General features: G+C 38.9%; 1 protein-coding gene across 1 annotated transcript in view; it reads left to right on the top strand.

The window, feature by feature from the left end:
- LOC133613980 (uncharacterized) overlaps window positions 1-15000 on the top strand; it is a 21832-nt gene that overhangs the window by 479 nt on the left and 6353 nt on the right. Inside the window, exons 2-6 of the mRNA XM_061971911.2 lie at window positions 1895-2185; window positions 3328-3576; window positions 3705-3812; window positions 4227-4271; window positions 13636-13762. Coding sequence (XP_061827895.1) covers window positions 2089-2185; window positions 3328-3576; window positions 3705-3812; window positions 4227-4271; window positions 13636-13762 — 626 coding nt within the window. The 5' untranslated portion in view covers window positions 1895-2088. The remainder of the gene's footprint in view (window positions 1-1894; window positions 2186-3327; window positions 3577-3704; window positions 3813-4226; window positions 4272-13635; window positions 13763-15000) is intronic.

The following is a 15000-nucleotide window of genomic DNA, read 5'->3' as shown; positions in this document are numbered from 1 at the left end:
ACACTGAAAATATGTAAAACTTGTTCTACCAGTTGTTACTAGGGTTCAAAATGTGCGTGATTTTAAATACTCTACACAATTACTTATCTGCAGCACAGAATTAAACAAAATCCCTGAAATTTCTCTGGTAAAAAAGTTTCAGGTAGTTAGTCCAAGTCGTGTAAAATGTTGTTGCTGAAGTTTTCTAATGTTCCGTCACGCATGCGTAAATGGGAAGTCGATCCAATACTAACAGGCTGGACAACCAAACACGTCAGTATGTGAGACAAACTTGGCCGCCTCTGGGTCAATGAGAATTTTTAATATAAAAAAAAACATGACACAAAAGCGGACCGACAAAGTTTCATGTACACTCTGCAGGAAGGAGCTTTCTTCTTACTGTTGAGTTCAACCAGTTTTCCTCTCAGAGAATAAAACACACTGGTCAATCCCAAGTTTTTTCGGATGACATATATGTTGAGTAAGAAGAACCACCAAGACAGAATAGCAATATTACCAAGTTTTACTAAAGCTTTAGGGGACCAGCCCTTACAGTGCGATAATAGCAGCAGCAAGAAGCGGTCTAAATATCAAACGGAAAGAGTCATCTTATTTAGTACGAAAACAGCCCCTCCTGCTCAGAAAAAAATACAGCCTTTTCGTTCTAAACTGATTAGGCCTCCTCCACAAAAAGGGAGTACATTATACTCCCAGCAGACATTACAGGCCTTCAAGGTGAAACACAGAGTTCACTAACGAGCATAAAAAAAAAAAGACAAAGTGTACACAAGGGAACATATTAGCTGATTTAAACATGACTATGGATAAAGAAAGAACACTTAAAAATATATGCATTTTCCACATTACCAAAGTACTTAAATCTTAAATTAGCACATTAATAACACAAATGGAACAACAGGTCAACTTTAATGTAATGTGGGTATTTGTTCATGCAAAATGCAACACAAACCATATGGATTAAAAAGGAATATTTGTCTGTGATTAATCAAAATTATTCACAGCAAACCTGTAAATAATATAAGTCAACATTGTAATCGCTTGACTCCACCAGTTTTTATAACCCACTTCTCCTGTTGAAGTCCTGATATCGGGCGGGTTGGCATCTCTGCGTTACTTTCAGCCACAAAAAATAAATTTGGATTACAGAAGAGAGGGGGACACTACAGACTTTGGTGCAGGGGCCGTGGTTTTATGGGATTATATGCATGATTTGGAGTACCGGTAATGTGGATAGGACACAAATTGTTCAATAGGTTATTTTCTGTACAAAATAATATCATCAAATTGATATAATAACTTAACTTTGTTTTCTGAAGATTGCATTATGATTTAGTTTAATGTGGGTGAATGTGACATAATGTAAAGCGCTTTGGGTATCATTCCAGGTATAGTAAAGTGCTGTATAAATACAGACAATTTACCTTTTACCATTTGTTTGGATTATTGTCCGACTTGTTTCTGATTCACATTGTCATATGAAGGCCAACTTGTTCTTACCTCGCATCTGACTGCTGATTGATCAGCTGCTGCGTGCTGTCAATCATTGTCACATTAACAAGAAGGCACTTCAGAGAGCCAATCAATGAGCTTGTGGGCGGTCTAAAGGGACAAGCTTCAGCCTGAGTGGCCGTCTTCCTCCTGGCACCAGTGTTTGACTTGTCTCCATTCAATAGCGTTACGTCATTTTAGGACGGTAAAAGAGCAGATTACAAAAACTGCTTTATAAAAAATGTTCAGGGAACATGTAATTCGTTAGTATGGTCATTATTCTCATTATGATTCTGGATAATGCTGTGTTTATCTTTTTTGGATGGTTTTGTTTGGAAAAAAAGGGTCCTAATGGAGAACCACTACAGTTGAAGACTATCTGTTTATGTTTATTCCCCTTCCACAGTTTCTGCACAGGATGTGAAATATTTCCTAAAGGGTCAGGAGATACACTTGGTGCCATCCATTTTTTAACAATTTATTGGGATTCACTGGCTACATAATGGAAGCGACGTGGTATTGTATAATGGCGTGGTGGACGTTGTCTATCCTCCATACCAGAACCGAATCACTCTGGACCGGGTCTCTGCAGAACTTATCATGAAAAACGGCACATATGAAGACAGTGGAGTATATAAACTGTATATGGACATAAACCAAGAGCTGCATACACTTCAGTATACACTTGAGGTTATAGGTAAGTTTTCATTTCCATTCATAAATGATTTAACACAAATGTTGAGCACTATAAATAATAACTTGTCTGATCTCAGTTCATTAGCAATTGTGTTAGTTGTGTTACATTTGTTGTGTACATCAGTGTTTTTCAACCTTTTTTGAGCCAAGGTGCATTTTTTTCCATTGAAAAAATCCGGAGGCACACCACCAGCAGAAATCAATAAAAAATTTTAACTCTGTAGACAATAAAAAGTCGTTGTCGCAATTGTTGGATATGAATTTAAATCATAACCAACCATGCACTACTATAGCTCTTGTCTCAAAGTAGGTGTACTGTCACGACCTGTTACATCACACCCTGACTTATTTTGAGTTTTTTGGTGTTTTCCTGTGTGTAGTGTTTTAGTTCTTGTCTTGCGCTCCTATTTTGGTGGCTTTTCCTGTTGCAGTTTCATGTCTTCCTTTGAGCGCTATTCCCCGCAGCTGCTTTGTTTTAGCAATCAAGAATATTTAAATTGTTGCTATCTTTTTTTGTGTGGACATTGTTGTCATGTACGAATGTACTTTGTGGACGTCGTCTCTGCTCCACACGCTGTAAGTTTTTGCTGTCGTCCAGCTTTCTTTTTTTGTTTACTCTGTAGTCAGTAAAGTTTTAGTTTCGTTCTACATAGCCATCCCTAAGCTTTAATGCCCTTTCTTAGGGGCACTCACCTTTTGTTTATTTTTGGTTTAAGCATTAGATACCTTTTTACCTGCACATTGCCTCCCGCTATCGCCTGCATAGTGTGATCACGACAAACCATCGTCATCTCACACGACGTGTTCCTGACATCTACAAAGCAATTAGCTACCGGCTGCCACCTACTGATATGGTATGGTATAACATGGTTACTCTGCCGAGCTCTAGACAGCACCGACATTATTTGCAGATCATAATTACCGGTACTGGTTTGCAAAAAAATATTTTTAACCCAAATAGGTGAAACTGCATAATCTCCCACGGCACACCAGACTGTATCTCACGGCACAGTGGTTGAAAAACACTGGTGTACATGACTGAACACTGCATTAATCTATTGACCCCCCCCCCCAAAAAAAATAAATAAAAAAAATAAATAAATAATGGCATGTTTTCGATCCTTCTTTTGTGTTTTGTTACAGACAAAGTAACCAAACCCAACATATCCTGTGAGATGAACGACACAAAGCAGGCGGTGCTCGTGTGCTCAGCAGAGTCCAAACATCCTCATTTGTTAAACTTTAAGTGGAACTCAGGTGGAAATGAGCAGACTGGAGAACGTTTAACAATAACTGTCAGGAATGAAGATGATGATCAAGTTCATCATTGTAAAGTCAGCAACCCTCGGACCAATGAAACTGCTTCATTCACTGCTAAGGACTGCTTCCTGGGTAAATATAATCAACATTGATGAAAGTGAAATATTCAAATGCTGGTTGTACATTATTTAAATGTTATTTTTGACATTATTGTACTTTGATAATTTGTTTTGAGTTTGACTTTTTTTTTTTCTGTTTAGATAAAATATCATATGCTTACCAGACAATTGCCATGGTATCCTACATCATCATTCTGATCATCAGTTTCAGTTGCTATGTTAAGTACATAAAGAGTCACTGTTCAAAAGGTAAAACAACTGAACATGACACAAAAAACACAGAAAAAAGACTTGAATGATATGAAGCCAACGCTGCACACTTACATTTGAGATTTATTTCTATTGATATCAAAAATAATTAACAAAAATGTTTTTGTGTGAACAAACTTTAAACCCACGTCACATCTTTTTCATGTCATTACATACCAGTGCAATGAAATGTATGATCTTAATTTAGATCTACATGTAATGTTTTAATATTCACTTAATTGCAAAGTATTTCATTATCATTAATCAACCTTTTTAGTTATTTCATTATTAATAACTTGCTGGGATGTCTGTAGTTTCCTTACTCCGCTAACGTGATTGGAATGCAATTATTTTTCTGTTGTTAGATGTTTCAGTGTCCAACAGCTGACAGGGTATTCATGCTTCCTTCCATAGCTAAACCGAATGAAAAGTTGAAGCCGGAAGAAAATCTTGACTCAGGTGATATAAAGTTGTTAACTAATATTCTGATTCATGATCTGACTTGTGTTTCTATTTTAGACTGTTGTTATGTTTTTAATAGCTTGCTGGGGTGTTAGTAGTTGAATTACTTTGCAAACAAGTTTGGAATTTGTTTGTGTTGTTGCCTGTTTCGTAAGTGTCCAAACAGCATGAAAAAACCTGTTCTTCCTAGACACAGTACATACTAGGGATGTCACGATCCAGGTTTTTGCACTTTCGATCCGATACCGATATTGTTTTTGCACTTCCGATCCGATACCGATACTGACCGATACCGATACTGGCCTATCCGAGCATGTATTAAAGTTTAAAGTTATTTAGCCCACTTAGTTGTCAGAATCATGTTGAAAAGGGTTTTAGTACTCTTGATAACAACTAGCCAGCTGAATTAGGGGAGTTTGAATAATACACAATGGTTGGTAACAAGAAACTGACCTGTTTATTCAAGGATAAACACAAAATAGACAAAAGTATACATGACAAACAGACATGGCATCATTGAAACTCGGGCTGGGCGATATGGCCTTTTTTTAATATTGCGATATTTTAAGGCCATATTGCGATACACGATATATATCTCGATATTTTGCCTCAGCCTTGAATGAACACTTGATGCATATAATCACAGCAGTATGATGATTCTATGTGTTTTGATTGATTGATTGAGACTTTTATTAGTAGGTTGCACAGTGAAGTACATATTCCGTACAATTGACCACTAAATGGTAACACCCGAATAAGTTTTTCAACTTGTTTAAGTCGGGGGGTCCATTCATGATACAGATATATACTATCAGATATATACTATCATCATAATACAGTCATCACACAAGATAATCACATTGAATTATTTACATTATTTATAATCCAGGATGTGGAGGGGGGCGCCGGATGTAAGTGTCAAAAAGACAGCCAAAAGAGTTTGATATGAGAATAAATCTAAAGTTAAAATATAGGGTAGAAATGCACCCATTTGCAGGAAATGTAGTCTTGATTTTCAAAATTTTCTTTCAAGGCTTGCATGTCTACATTAAAACATTGTTCTTCATACTGCATTAATATATGCTACTTTTAAACTTTCATGCAGAGAAGGAAATCACAACTAAAAAAATCACTAATTTTTTCATATGGTGTTGATGTGGAAATATTTGCCTCGGCATTTTGATGGTGTGGACGTGTGGCACCGAATGGAGATAAGCGTCTCGACAGACGTTACAATATTTGAACAAAGATGACGAAAACTGTTTTCTCTGTCGTGTCCGTGTGTCGAAAATTATTATGCGCTTATTTTTTTATTTGATTTTGTGCGTGGCATATAATTGCTATGCGCAGAGGACGTTTGAGCAGTGCGCAATTGCACAGGCGCGCACCTTAGAGGGAACGTTGGTCACACGGCTGTGCTAGCATCACAGCTAACGTTAGCCATGTTGCTACGTCTCTGCTCGGGGAGGACGTATATGTATGTGACGTATGACGTGACAGTATGTGACGTGTGTAAGAAGGTGCGTTTGCTGTCTGTGAGAGGGAGACACAGAAAAGAGTGAGAAGAGCCTGTCGTGTAATGCCAGCAGCTAAAAGCAACTGCGTGAGAATCCACAGACCTGTGGATGTGTTGAAGGTGTGCTGGAAAATGCGGAACGGAAATTAGGGAGCAGCAGAAAAGTGGAATGTATTATTTAAATAGGTGCGTTGGAAAACACGGAGCGGAGTTTTTTTTTTTAACTGGATCTGGATCGGCATTTTCCCATGCCTTGCCGATACGCATTTTTTGGCAAATATCGGCGGCCGATATGATCCAAATATCGGATCGGGACATCCCTAGTACACACCTTTCCTTCCAATCACAGACTGAACTTAGTAATAAAAATGTGATTAAATGGACAACATGGAAAGACAGAGGTATTACTAAACCTCATCATATAATTAATATAAACTCCTTTAAACCGTTCAATGAATTAGTTGATCAATATAATATACCCATAAATCATTTTTTAAATGTTATCTCTTTAAAACACGCTGTAAAAAAATGCACATCCTCTGAAAGTATGTCTTTGAATAGTCATGAACTGGAAGATGCACTTGTTAATCAAGATACAATTAAGAAATAAATTAAAAGATTTTATGGAATAATAAATGAACATCATACTAGAAATGCAAATGATGCGTGTGTTCGGAAATGGATGCTCGACTTAAACATTTTAGATGAAATATCATGGAATGATATTTGGAAAAATGCCAATGAGCCCTTTAGAAGCATTAAAAATAAGCTGTGTCAATGTAAGATCTTGAATAGATTGTATTTGACATCTTCTCAGCTGTTTAAAATTGGTGTAGTAAATAGCAAGTTATGTATGAAGTGTCGGGTAGCTGAGGGAACTCTTGTTCATTTATTGTGGGACTGTCAGAGAATAAAAGAGCTATGGTTGAAAACAACAAAATAAGCATTCCTAAATATAAACATCCCAATGACACTGCAAACTTGTTTTCTTGGTGATCTGCATCAATTTAATAACGTGTCATCAAAGAGTAAAAAAGCATTTCTTTCAATATGCATAACAAAAAGGGTAATACTAAAAAAAAAAAATGGATAGATGTTGATAGTCCAACTCATACTGACTAGTATACACAAGCTATGGAAATGATATCAGTAGAAAAAACGGCATTTAGATTTTACAATACAGTTTTTTCCATTTGCTTACACACAATCATACTAACTGTGTGTCTTTTTTCAGAAGGATTTACACACTTTTCCAAACACAACATTCCCATTTTCTTAATTCCTAGATTATTTGCAAAATGACACACTTCGGTCAAAACATATGCCCATTCATCAAAATAAAGCAAGCATTTGTAAAAATGCAATTTTATTGTCATTTCACTCACACAGACTTCAAATGAGACACTATTGGAGTGCGTTACCCGGAACAGTGATGAATACAAAACACATTTGTAAAAAAATGCTATTTTACTATAATAAATCACATGCTTGGGGCATTTTGCCCGACCTTTTTAGCATATGTGATGAATGATTACTTACCACCTACTCACTGGTTAGAGTGTCCGCCCTGAGATCGTGAGTTCAAACCCCGGCCGAGTCATACCAAAGACTATAAAAATGGGACCCATTACCTCCCTGCTTGGCACTCAGCATCAAGGGTTAGAATTGGGGGTTAGATTCCCGGGCGTGGCCACCGCTGCTGCTCACTGCTCCCCTAACCTCCCAGGGGGTGAACAAGAGGATGGGTCAAATGCAGAGGACACATTTCACCACACCTAGTGTGTGTGTGACAATCATTGGTACTTTACTTTTACTTTAAAAACAAGAGATGTCCGATAATATCGGACTGCCGATATTATCGGCCGATAAATGCTTTAAAATGCAATATCGGAAATTATCGGTATCGGTTTCAAAAAGTAACATTTATGACTTTTTAAAACGCCGCTGTACGGAGGGGTACATGGATGTAGGGAGAAGTACAGAGCAGTTGCGTCTCCCAGTCATACTTGCCAACCCTCACGAATTTCAGTGCCCCTCCCGAAAATCTCCCGGGGCAACCAATCTCCCGAATTTCTCCCGATTTCCACCTAGACAGCAGTATTGGGGGTGTGCCTTAAAGGCACTACATTAGCGTGCCGGCCCAATCACATAATATTTACGGCTTTTCACACACACAAGTGAATGCAACCATACTTGGTCAACAGCCATACAGGTCACACTGAGGGTGGCCGTATAAACAACTTTAACACTGTTACAAATATGCGCCACACTAGAATGACAAACATGAGAACATCCGCACTGTAACACAACATAAATACAACAGAACAAATACCCAGAACCCCTTGCAGCACTAACTATTCCGGGATGCTACAATATACATCCGCGCTACCCCCCCGCCCGCACACCTCAACCCCGCCCACCTCAACCTCCTCATGTTATCTCAGGGAGAGCATGTTCCAAATTCCAAGCTGCTGTTTTGAGGCATGTTAAAAAAAATAATGCACTTTGTGACTTCAATAATAAATATGGCAGTGCAATGTTGGCATTTTATTCCATAACTTGAGTTGATTTACTTTGGAAAACCTTGTTACATTGTTTAATGCATCCAGCGGGGCATCACAACAAAATTAGGCATAATAATGTGTTAATTCCATGACTGTATATATCGGTATCGGTTGATATCGGAATCGGTAATTAAGAGTTGGACAATATCGGAATATCGGCAAAAAAGCCATTATCGGACATCTCTAACTTTAACTTGACAAAATATATTGGCAAATCCATAGCAATCGTCATTGTTTACTTTTAAGTGGGCCTATACGTAAGGACCTAAAGAGAAAGTAAAAATATCCTGTCATCTTTTCAAAAACTGCTCAACAATGATGCCGCAAACTGAAAATATGTATTTTTTACCACAGTCAGGTAAAGTAACATATCATAGTAGTCAACAATGACATGCAGTACAAATTAAAATCTGAGACAAATAAAAAGGTTTGAAAAAAAATCTGGAGATGAAATTTACAAATGGAAAAAACTGTACAGCTGCAGCATCCACTTGAAAGATGTATTTTCAATTCATCACTTGTGTGTCTTTACACCTGGTGGGTGTGATTATCCAATGTGTGGTCGTTGGCAAGGCAGCCCTTTGAATTGACCAGGAAGTAACTTCACACTCGTTATCTTTGTGTAATGTGTAAAGATGTGTGTATCACAATCCTAGTGTGTGTGAAAATGTGTGTATCACAATCGTTTTCTGTGTGCAAGGTGGGAAGGTGTGTGTAAAGCCTTGTGTGTAATATTTCGCAAAAAATGTGAAGCAGAGTCTATGCCTAATATTAGGCAAATCTGCACAGTGGTTTTGTTTGCTGTGTGTAGACTTTTGTTAACTGTGTGTAAGCAATTGGAAACAAACTGTAATGAGTCGTATATTACAATATGGTATCATATATTTAAATTTGTTTTAACTATTAAATTAACCTAAAATATGACTCCTTTTATCTTTGTAGAAAATATCGGACACAATGCGTTGTCAGGCTTATGAGATGCAATGCAAGTGTAAGCCACTGTGACACTATTGTTAATTTTTTTTATATTTTTATTTTTTTATAAATGGCTGTGATGATAATGTAAATGAGGGATTTCTAATCACTGCTATGTTGGAATTATTTTTAGTATTGATACTGTTGTTGATATTATTCATTTTTGTTTGACTACTTTTGGATTGTTTTGTGTCATGTTTGTGTGTCTTTTCAATTGCTCTGTTGATTGCTATTCTGAATGTTGCTGGGTTTGCTTTTGGAATTGGAATTGTATACTATGGTATTATTGTGTATTATTTTGTTGGATTGATTAATTTAAAAAATAATAATAAAAACAATAAAAATAAGAGACTGATCGACAAGGTTAATTTAGAAGAAAAGCACAACTATAACATAGAACAGTGGTTCTCAAACCTCTCTCACCAAGTACCACCATAATGACCAACATTAAAATACAGTAACGTTGTAGGCCTATGTACTCATTGAAACAAGTCAGAGGTTTTGTTTAACAAGTATTATTAGCCACTGTAACATTCCCCACAGTTTGAACAGTGACACCGTGTTTCAATCAATCAATCAATCTTTATTTATATAGCCCTAAATCACAAGTGTCTCAAAGGGCTGCACAAGCCACAACGACATCCTCGGTACAAAGCCCACATACGGGCAAGGAAAAACTCACCCCAGTGGGACGTCGATGTGAATGACTATGAGAAACCTTGGAGAGGACCGCATATGTGGGTAACCCCCCCCTCTAGGGGAGACCGAAAGCAATGGATGTCGAGTGGGTCTGACATAATATTGTGAGAGTCCAGTCCATAGTGGATCCAACATAATAGTAAGAGTCCAGTCCATAGTGGGGCCAGCAGGACACCATCCCGAGCGGAGACGGGTCAGCAGCGCAGAGATGTTCCCAGCCGATGCACAGGCGAGCGGTTCACCCCGGGTCCCGACTCTGGACAGCCAGCACTTCATCCATGGCCACCGGACCTGTGCCCCCCCCCCCTCAAGGAAAAGGGGAGCAGAGGAGAAAAGAAAAGAAACGGCAGATCAACTGGTCTAACAGGGGGGCTATTTAAAGGCTAGAGTATACAAATGAGTTTTAAGATGGGACTTAAATGCTTCTACTGAGGTAGCATCTCTAATTGTTACCGGGAGGGCATTCCATAGTACTGGAGCCCGAATAGAAAACGCTCTATAGCCCGCAGACTTTTTTTGGGCTCTGGGAATCACTAATAAGCCGGAGTTCTTTGAACGCAGATTTCTTGCCGGGACATATGGTACAATGCAATCGACAAGATAGGACGGAGCTAGACCGTGTAGTATTTTAAACGTAAGTAGTAAAACCTTAAAGTCACATCTTAAGTGCACAGGAAGCCAGTGCAGGTGAGCCAGTATAGGCGTAATATGATCAAACTTTCTTGTTCTTGTCAAAAGTCTAGCAGCCGCATTTTGTACCAACTGTAATTTTTTAATGCTAGACATAGGGAGACCCGAAAATAATACGTTACAGTAGTCGAGACGAGACGTAACGAACGCATGAATAATGATCTCAGCGTCGCTAGTGGATAAAATAGAACGAATTTTAGCGATATTACGGAGATGAAAGAAGGCCGTTTTAGTAACACTCTTAATGTGTGATTCAAACGAGAGAGTTGGGTCGAAGATAATACCCACATTCTTTACTGATTCGCCTTGTGTAATTGTTTGGTTGTCAAATGTTAAGGTGGTATTATTAAATAAATGTCGGTGTTTAGCAGGACCGATAATCAGCATTTCCGTTTTCTTGGCGTTGAGTTGCAAGAAGTTAGCGGACATCCATTGTTTAATTTCATTAAGACACGCCTCCAGCTGACTACAATCCGGCGTGTTGGTCAGCTTTAGGGGCATGTAGAGTTGGGTGTCATCAGCATAACAGTGAAAGCTAACACCGTATTTGCGTATGATGTCGCCTAGCGGCAGCATGTAAATACTAAAGAGTGCAGGGCCAAGAACCGAACCCTGAGGAACTCCGCACGTTACCTTAACATAGTCCGAGGTCACATTATTATGGGAGACGCATTGCATCCTGTCAGTAAGATAAGAGTTAAACCACGACAAAGCTAAGTCTGACATACCAATACGTGTTTTGATACGCTCTAATAAAATCTTATGATCGACGGTATCGAAAGCACCGCTAAGATCAAGAAGCAGCAACATAGATGACGCATCAGAATCCATCGTTAGCAGTAGATCATTAGTCATTTTTGCGAGGGCTGTCTCCGTAGAGTGATTTGCCCTGAAACCGGATTGAAAAGGTTCACAGAGATTGTTAGACACTAAGTGTTCATTTAGCTGCTGTGCGACAATTTTTTCGAGGATTTTCGAAATAAAGGGAAGGTGGGACACCGGTCGGTAGTTTACCATGAGGTCAGGATCAAGGTTAGGTCTTTTGAGCAGAGGATGAATAACCGCTTTCTTGAATGCTAGGGGAACAGTGCCAGAGGAAAGTGATAAGTTTATAATATTTAGCACTGATGGACCTAATAATACAAAAAGCTCCTTGATAAGTTTCCCAGGAAGTGGGTCAAGTAAACATGTTGTTTGTTTTATCCCACTTACACGCTGTAATAGTTCCTCTAATGTTATTTCATCAAAAAGAGAGAGACTATTTTGTATTGCAGTATCCGTCGTAGATACAGTTGTATCTGTGTTCATAGAACACAGATACACAATATGAAAAATTAAACACTGTACTTTAAAGGGGAACATTATCACCAGACCTATGTAAGCGTCAATATATACCTTGATGTTGCAGAAAAAAGACCATATATTTTTTTAACCGATTTCCGAACTCTAAATGGGTGAATTTTGGCGAATTAAACGCCTTTCTAATATTCGCTCTCGGAGCGATGACGTCACAACGTGACGTCACATTGGGAAGCAATCCGACATTTTCTCAAACACCGAGTCAAATCAGCTCTGTTATTTTCCGTTTTTTCGACTGTTTTCCGTACCTTGGAGACATCATGCCTCGTCGGTGTGTTGTCGGAGGGTGTAACAACACGAACAGGGACGGATTCAAGTTGCACCAGTGGCCCAAAGATACGAAAGTGGCAAGAAATTGGACGTTTGTTCCGCACACTTTACCGACGAAAGCTATGCTACGACAGAGATGGCAAGAATGTGTGGATATCCTGCGACACTCAAAGCAGATGCATTTCCAACGATAAAGTCAAAGAAATCTGCCGCCAGACCCCCATTGAATCTGCCGGAGTGTGTGAGCAATTCAGGGACAAAGGGCCTCGGTAGCACGGCAAGCAATGGCGGCAGTTTGTTCCCGCAGACGAGCGAGCTAAACACCCTGGATGTCTTGGCTCACACCGTCCCTTATGCCACCGAAGATGATCAAGAGAAGAATATCGACCCTAGCTTCCCTGGCCTGCTGACATCAACTCCAAAACTGGACAGATCAGCTTTCAGGAAAAGAGCGCGGATGAGGGTATGTCTACAGAATACATTAATTGATGAAAATTGGGCTGTCTGCACTCTCAAAGTGCATGTTGTTGCCAAACGTATTTCATATGCTGTAAACCTAGTTCATAGTTGTTAGTTTCCTTTAATGCCAAACAAACACATACCAATCTTTGGTTAGAAGGCGATCGCCGAATTCGTCCTCGCTTTCTCCCGTGTCGCTGGCTGTCGTGTCGTTTGTCGGTTTCGCTTGCATACGGTTCAATCCGATATGGCTCAATAGCTTCAGTTTCTTCTTCAATTTCGTTTTCGCTACCTGCCTCCACACTACAACTATTCGTTTCAATACATGCGTAATCTGTTGAATCGCTTAAGCCGCTGAAATCCGAGTCTGAATCCGAGCTAATGTCACTATAGCTTGCTGTTCTTTCCGCCATGTTTGTTTGAGTTGGCATCACTATGTGACGTCAATGGAAAATGGACGGGTGTTTATAACGATGGTTAAAATCAGGCACTTTGAAGCTTTTTTTTTTTTAGGGATATTGCGTGATGGGTAAAATTTTGAAAAAAACTTCGAAAGATAAAATAAGCCACTGGGAACTGATTTTTAATGGTTTTAACCCTTCTGAAATTGTGATAATGTTCCCCTTTAATCCAGTGATTATTTGGATGGAGCCCGCATACCATACCACACTTTGCCGAACACTCACTGAGGAAGTGATAAGTGGTTACCATGTTCTTCTTTGTGATATGACATGTTTTATGTTTTTAGAAATAGTTTTTAGTCTGAAGCAACGAGAGTATTAATTATATTCTGCTTCCTATCCTCATCATCCTCCTTTGGTCTCCACAGGCATGAACACTATCATCCCACTTGAAGATACCGGAGGGAAACATCAAGTTTATGGAGAAAATGTGAGACAGGAAGATGACTTACAGAGTTCAGCAACACTCATCAACAAGCGAGTAGAAGAAATCAGGTGAAACCACACATGGGCAGGAAGCAGTTTTAGTCATGACACAATGAGGAAGGTCTCATCCTCCTCTTTTCTGAAAGACGAAAAAATGAACTATTAATGAAAAAGGACTTCTGGTGTTAACACCACAATCCCTTTTAATGCATGCCCTGCAGTAATTGTGACCAGGACTAACAATGTGTTGATTCTTTTATAGTGGGTCATTATTAGAGATGTCCGATAATATCGGACTGCCGATATTATCGGCCGATAAATGCTTTAAAATGCAATATCGGAAATCATCGGTACCGGTTTCAAAAAGTAAAATGTATGACTTTTTAAAACGCCGCTGTACGGAGTGGTACACGGACGTAGGGAGAAGTACAGAGAGCCATAAACCTTAAAAGGCACTGCCTTTGTGTGTCGGCCCAATCACATAATATCAGAGGTGGGTAAAGTAGCCAGAAAGTGTACTCAAGTAAGAGTACTGTTACTTTAGAGTTGTATTACTCAAGTAAAAGTAAGGAGTAGTCACCCAAATATTTACTTGAGTAAAAGTAAAAAGCATGTTGTGAAAAAACTACTCAAGTACTTAGTAACTGATGAGTAACCTGTTCGTTTAATGACGACGGCAACAAATAATGCTCAAAAACATAAAAATAGCAATTAACAAATTCAGAGCCAGGAATATCTCTTAAGCAACTAAAACAATATTATATTAAATAATACATTAAAAAAAAAAAATTAAGGCAAATTGAGCTACAATAACTTAACAGCACCATAGGCTCAGTAGGCAGAGATTACAAAGGAAAATAACAAGTTAGCCTTTGCGCAAACCATAAACTCTGATAGGTGTGGGCTGCACCTGAGAACACACTGTGCACTTCTGATTGGTGTTTGTATGCATGCGTGAGTGTGTGTGCGACTGTGCGTGTGTGTTTCTGTCTGTCTATGAGGCTGCAGTGCATTAATACATGTCCCCACACGATGTACATTTGACAGTGATTCATAGCAGGGAAGCTAACATCAGCCTACGGTGACAGCCAAAATATCTACTAACGTTACTTACGGCAATGTGCTTCCTTAAATTTGACGTTGAGTTCATGCAAGCTGAAATGTTCACTTGTTTGGGGAGACACATATGACAACGCATTCCATAACTGTTTTTTTGGTTGTCTAAAGCGTGAACATCGATTTTATGTGAGGCCAGGGGTGTTTGCGTTCGTTGTTGTCTCTGCCATTGTTGTTGCTGTTTGCCGCTG

Source organism: Nerophis lumbriciformis, linkage group LG13 (assembly GCF_033978685.3).
Source record: "Nerophis lumbriciformis linkage group LG13, RoL_Nlum_v2.1, whole genome shotgun sequence".
Taxonomy (NCBI): Eukaryota; Metazoa; Chordata; class Actinopteri; order Syngnathiformes; family Syngnathidae; genus Nerophis; species Nerophis lumbriciformis.
The sequence above is the reverse complement of the archived record's forward strand: the minus strand, read 5'-3'. Positions and strand labels throughout refer to the sequence as shown.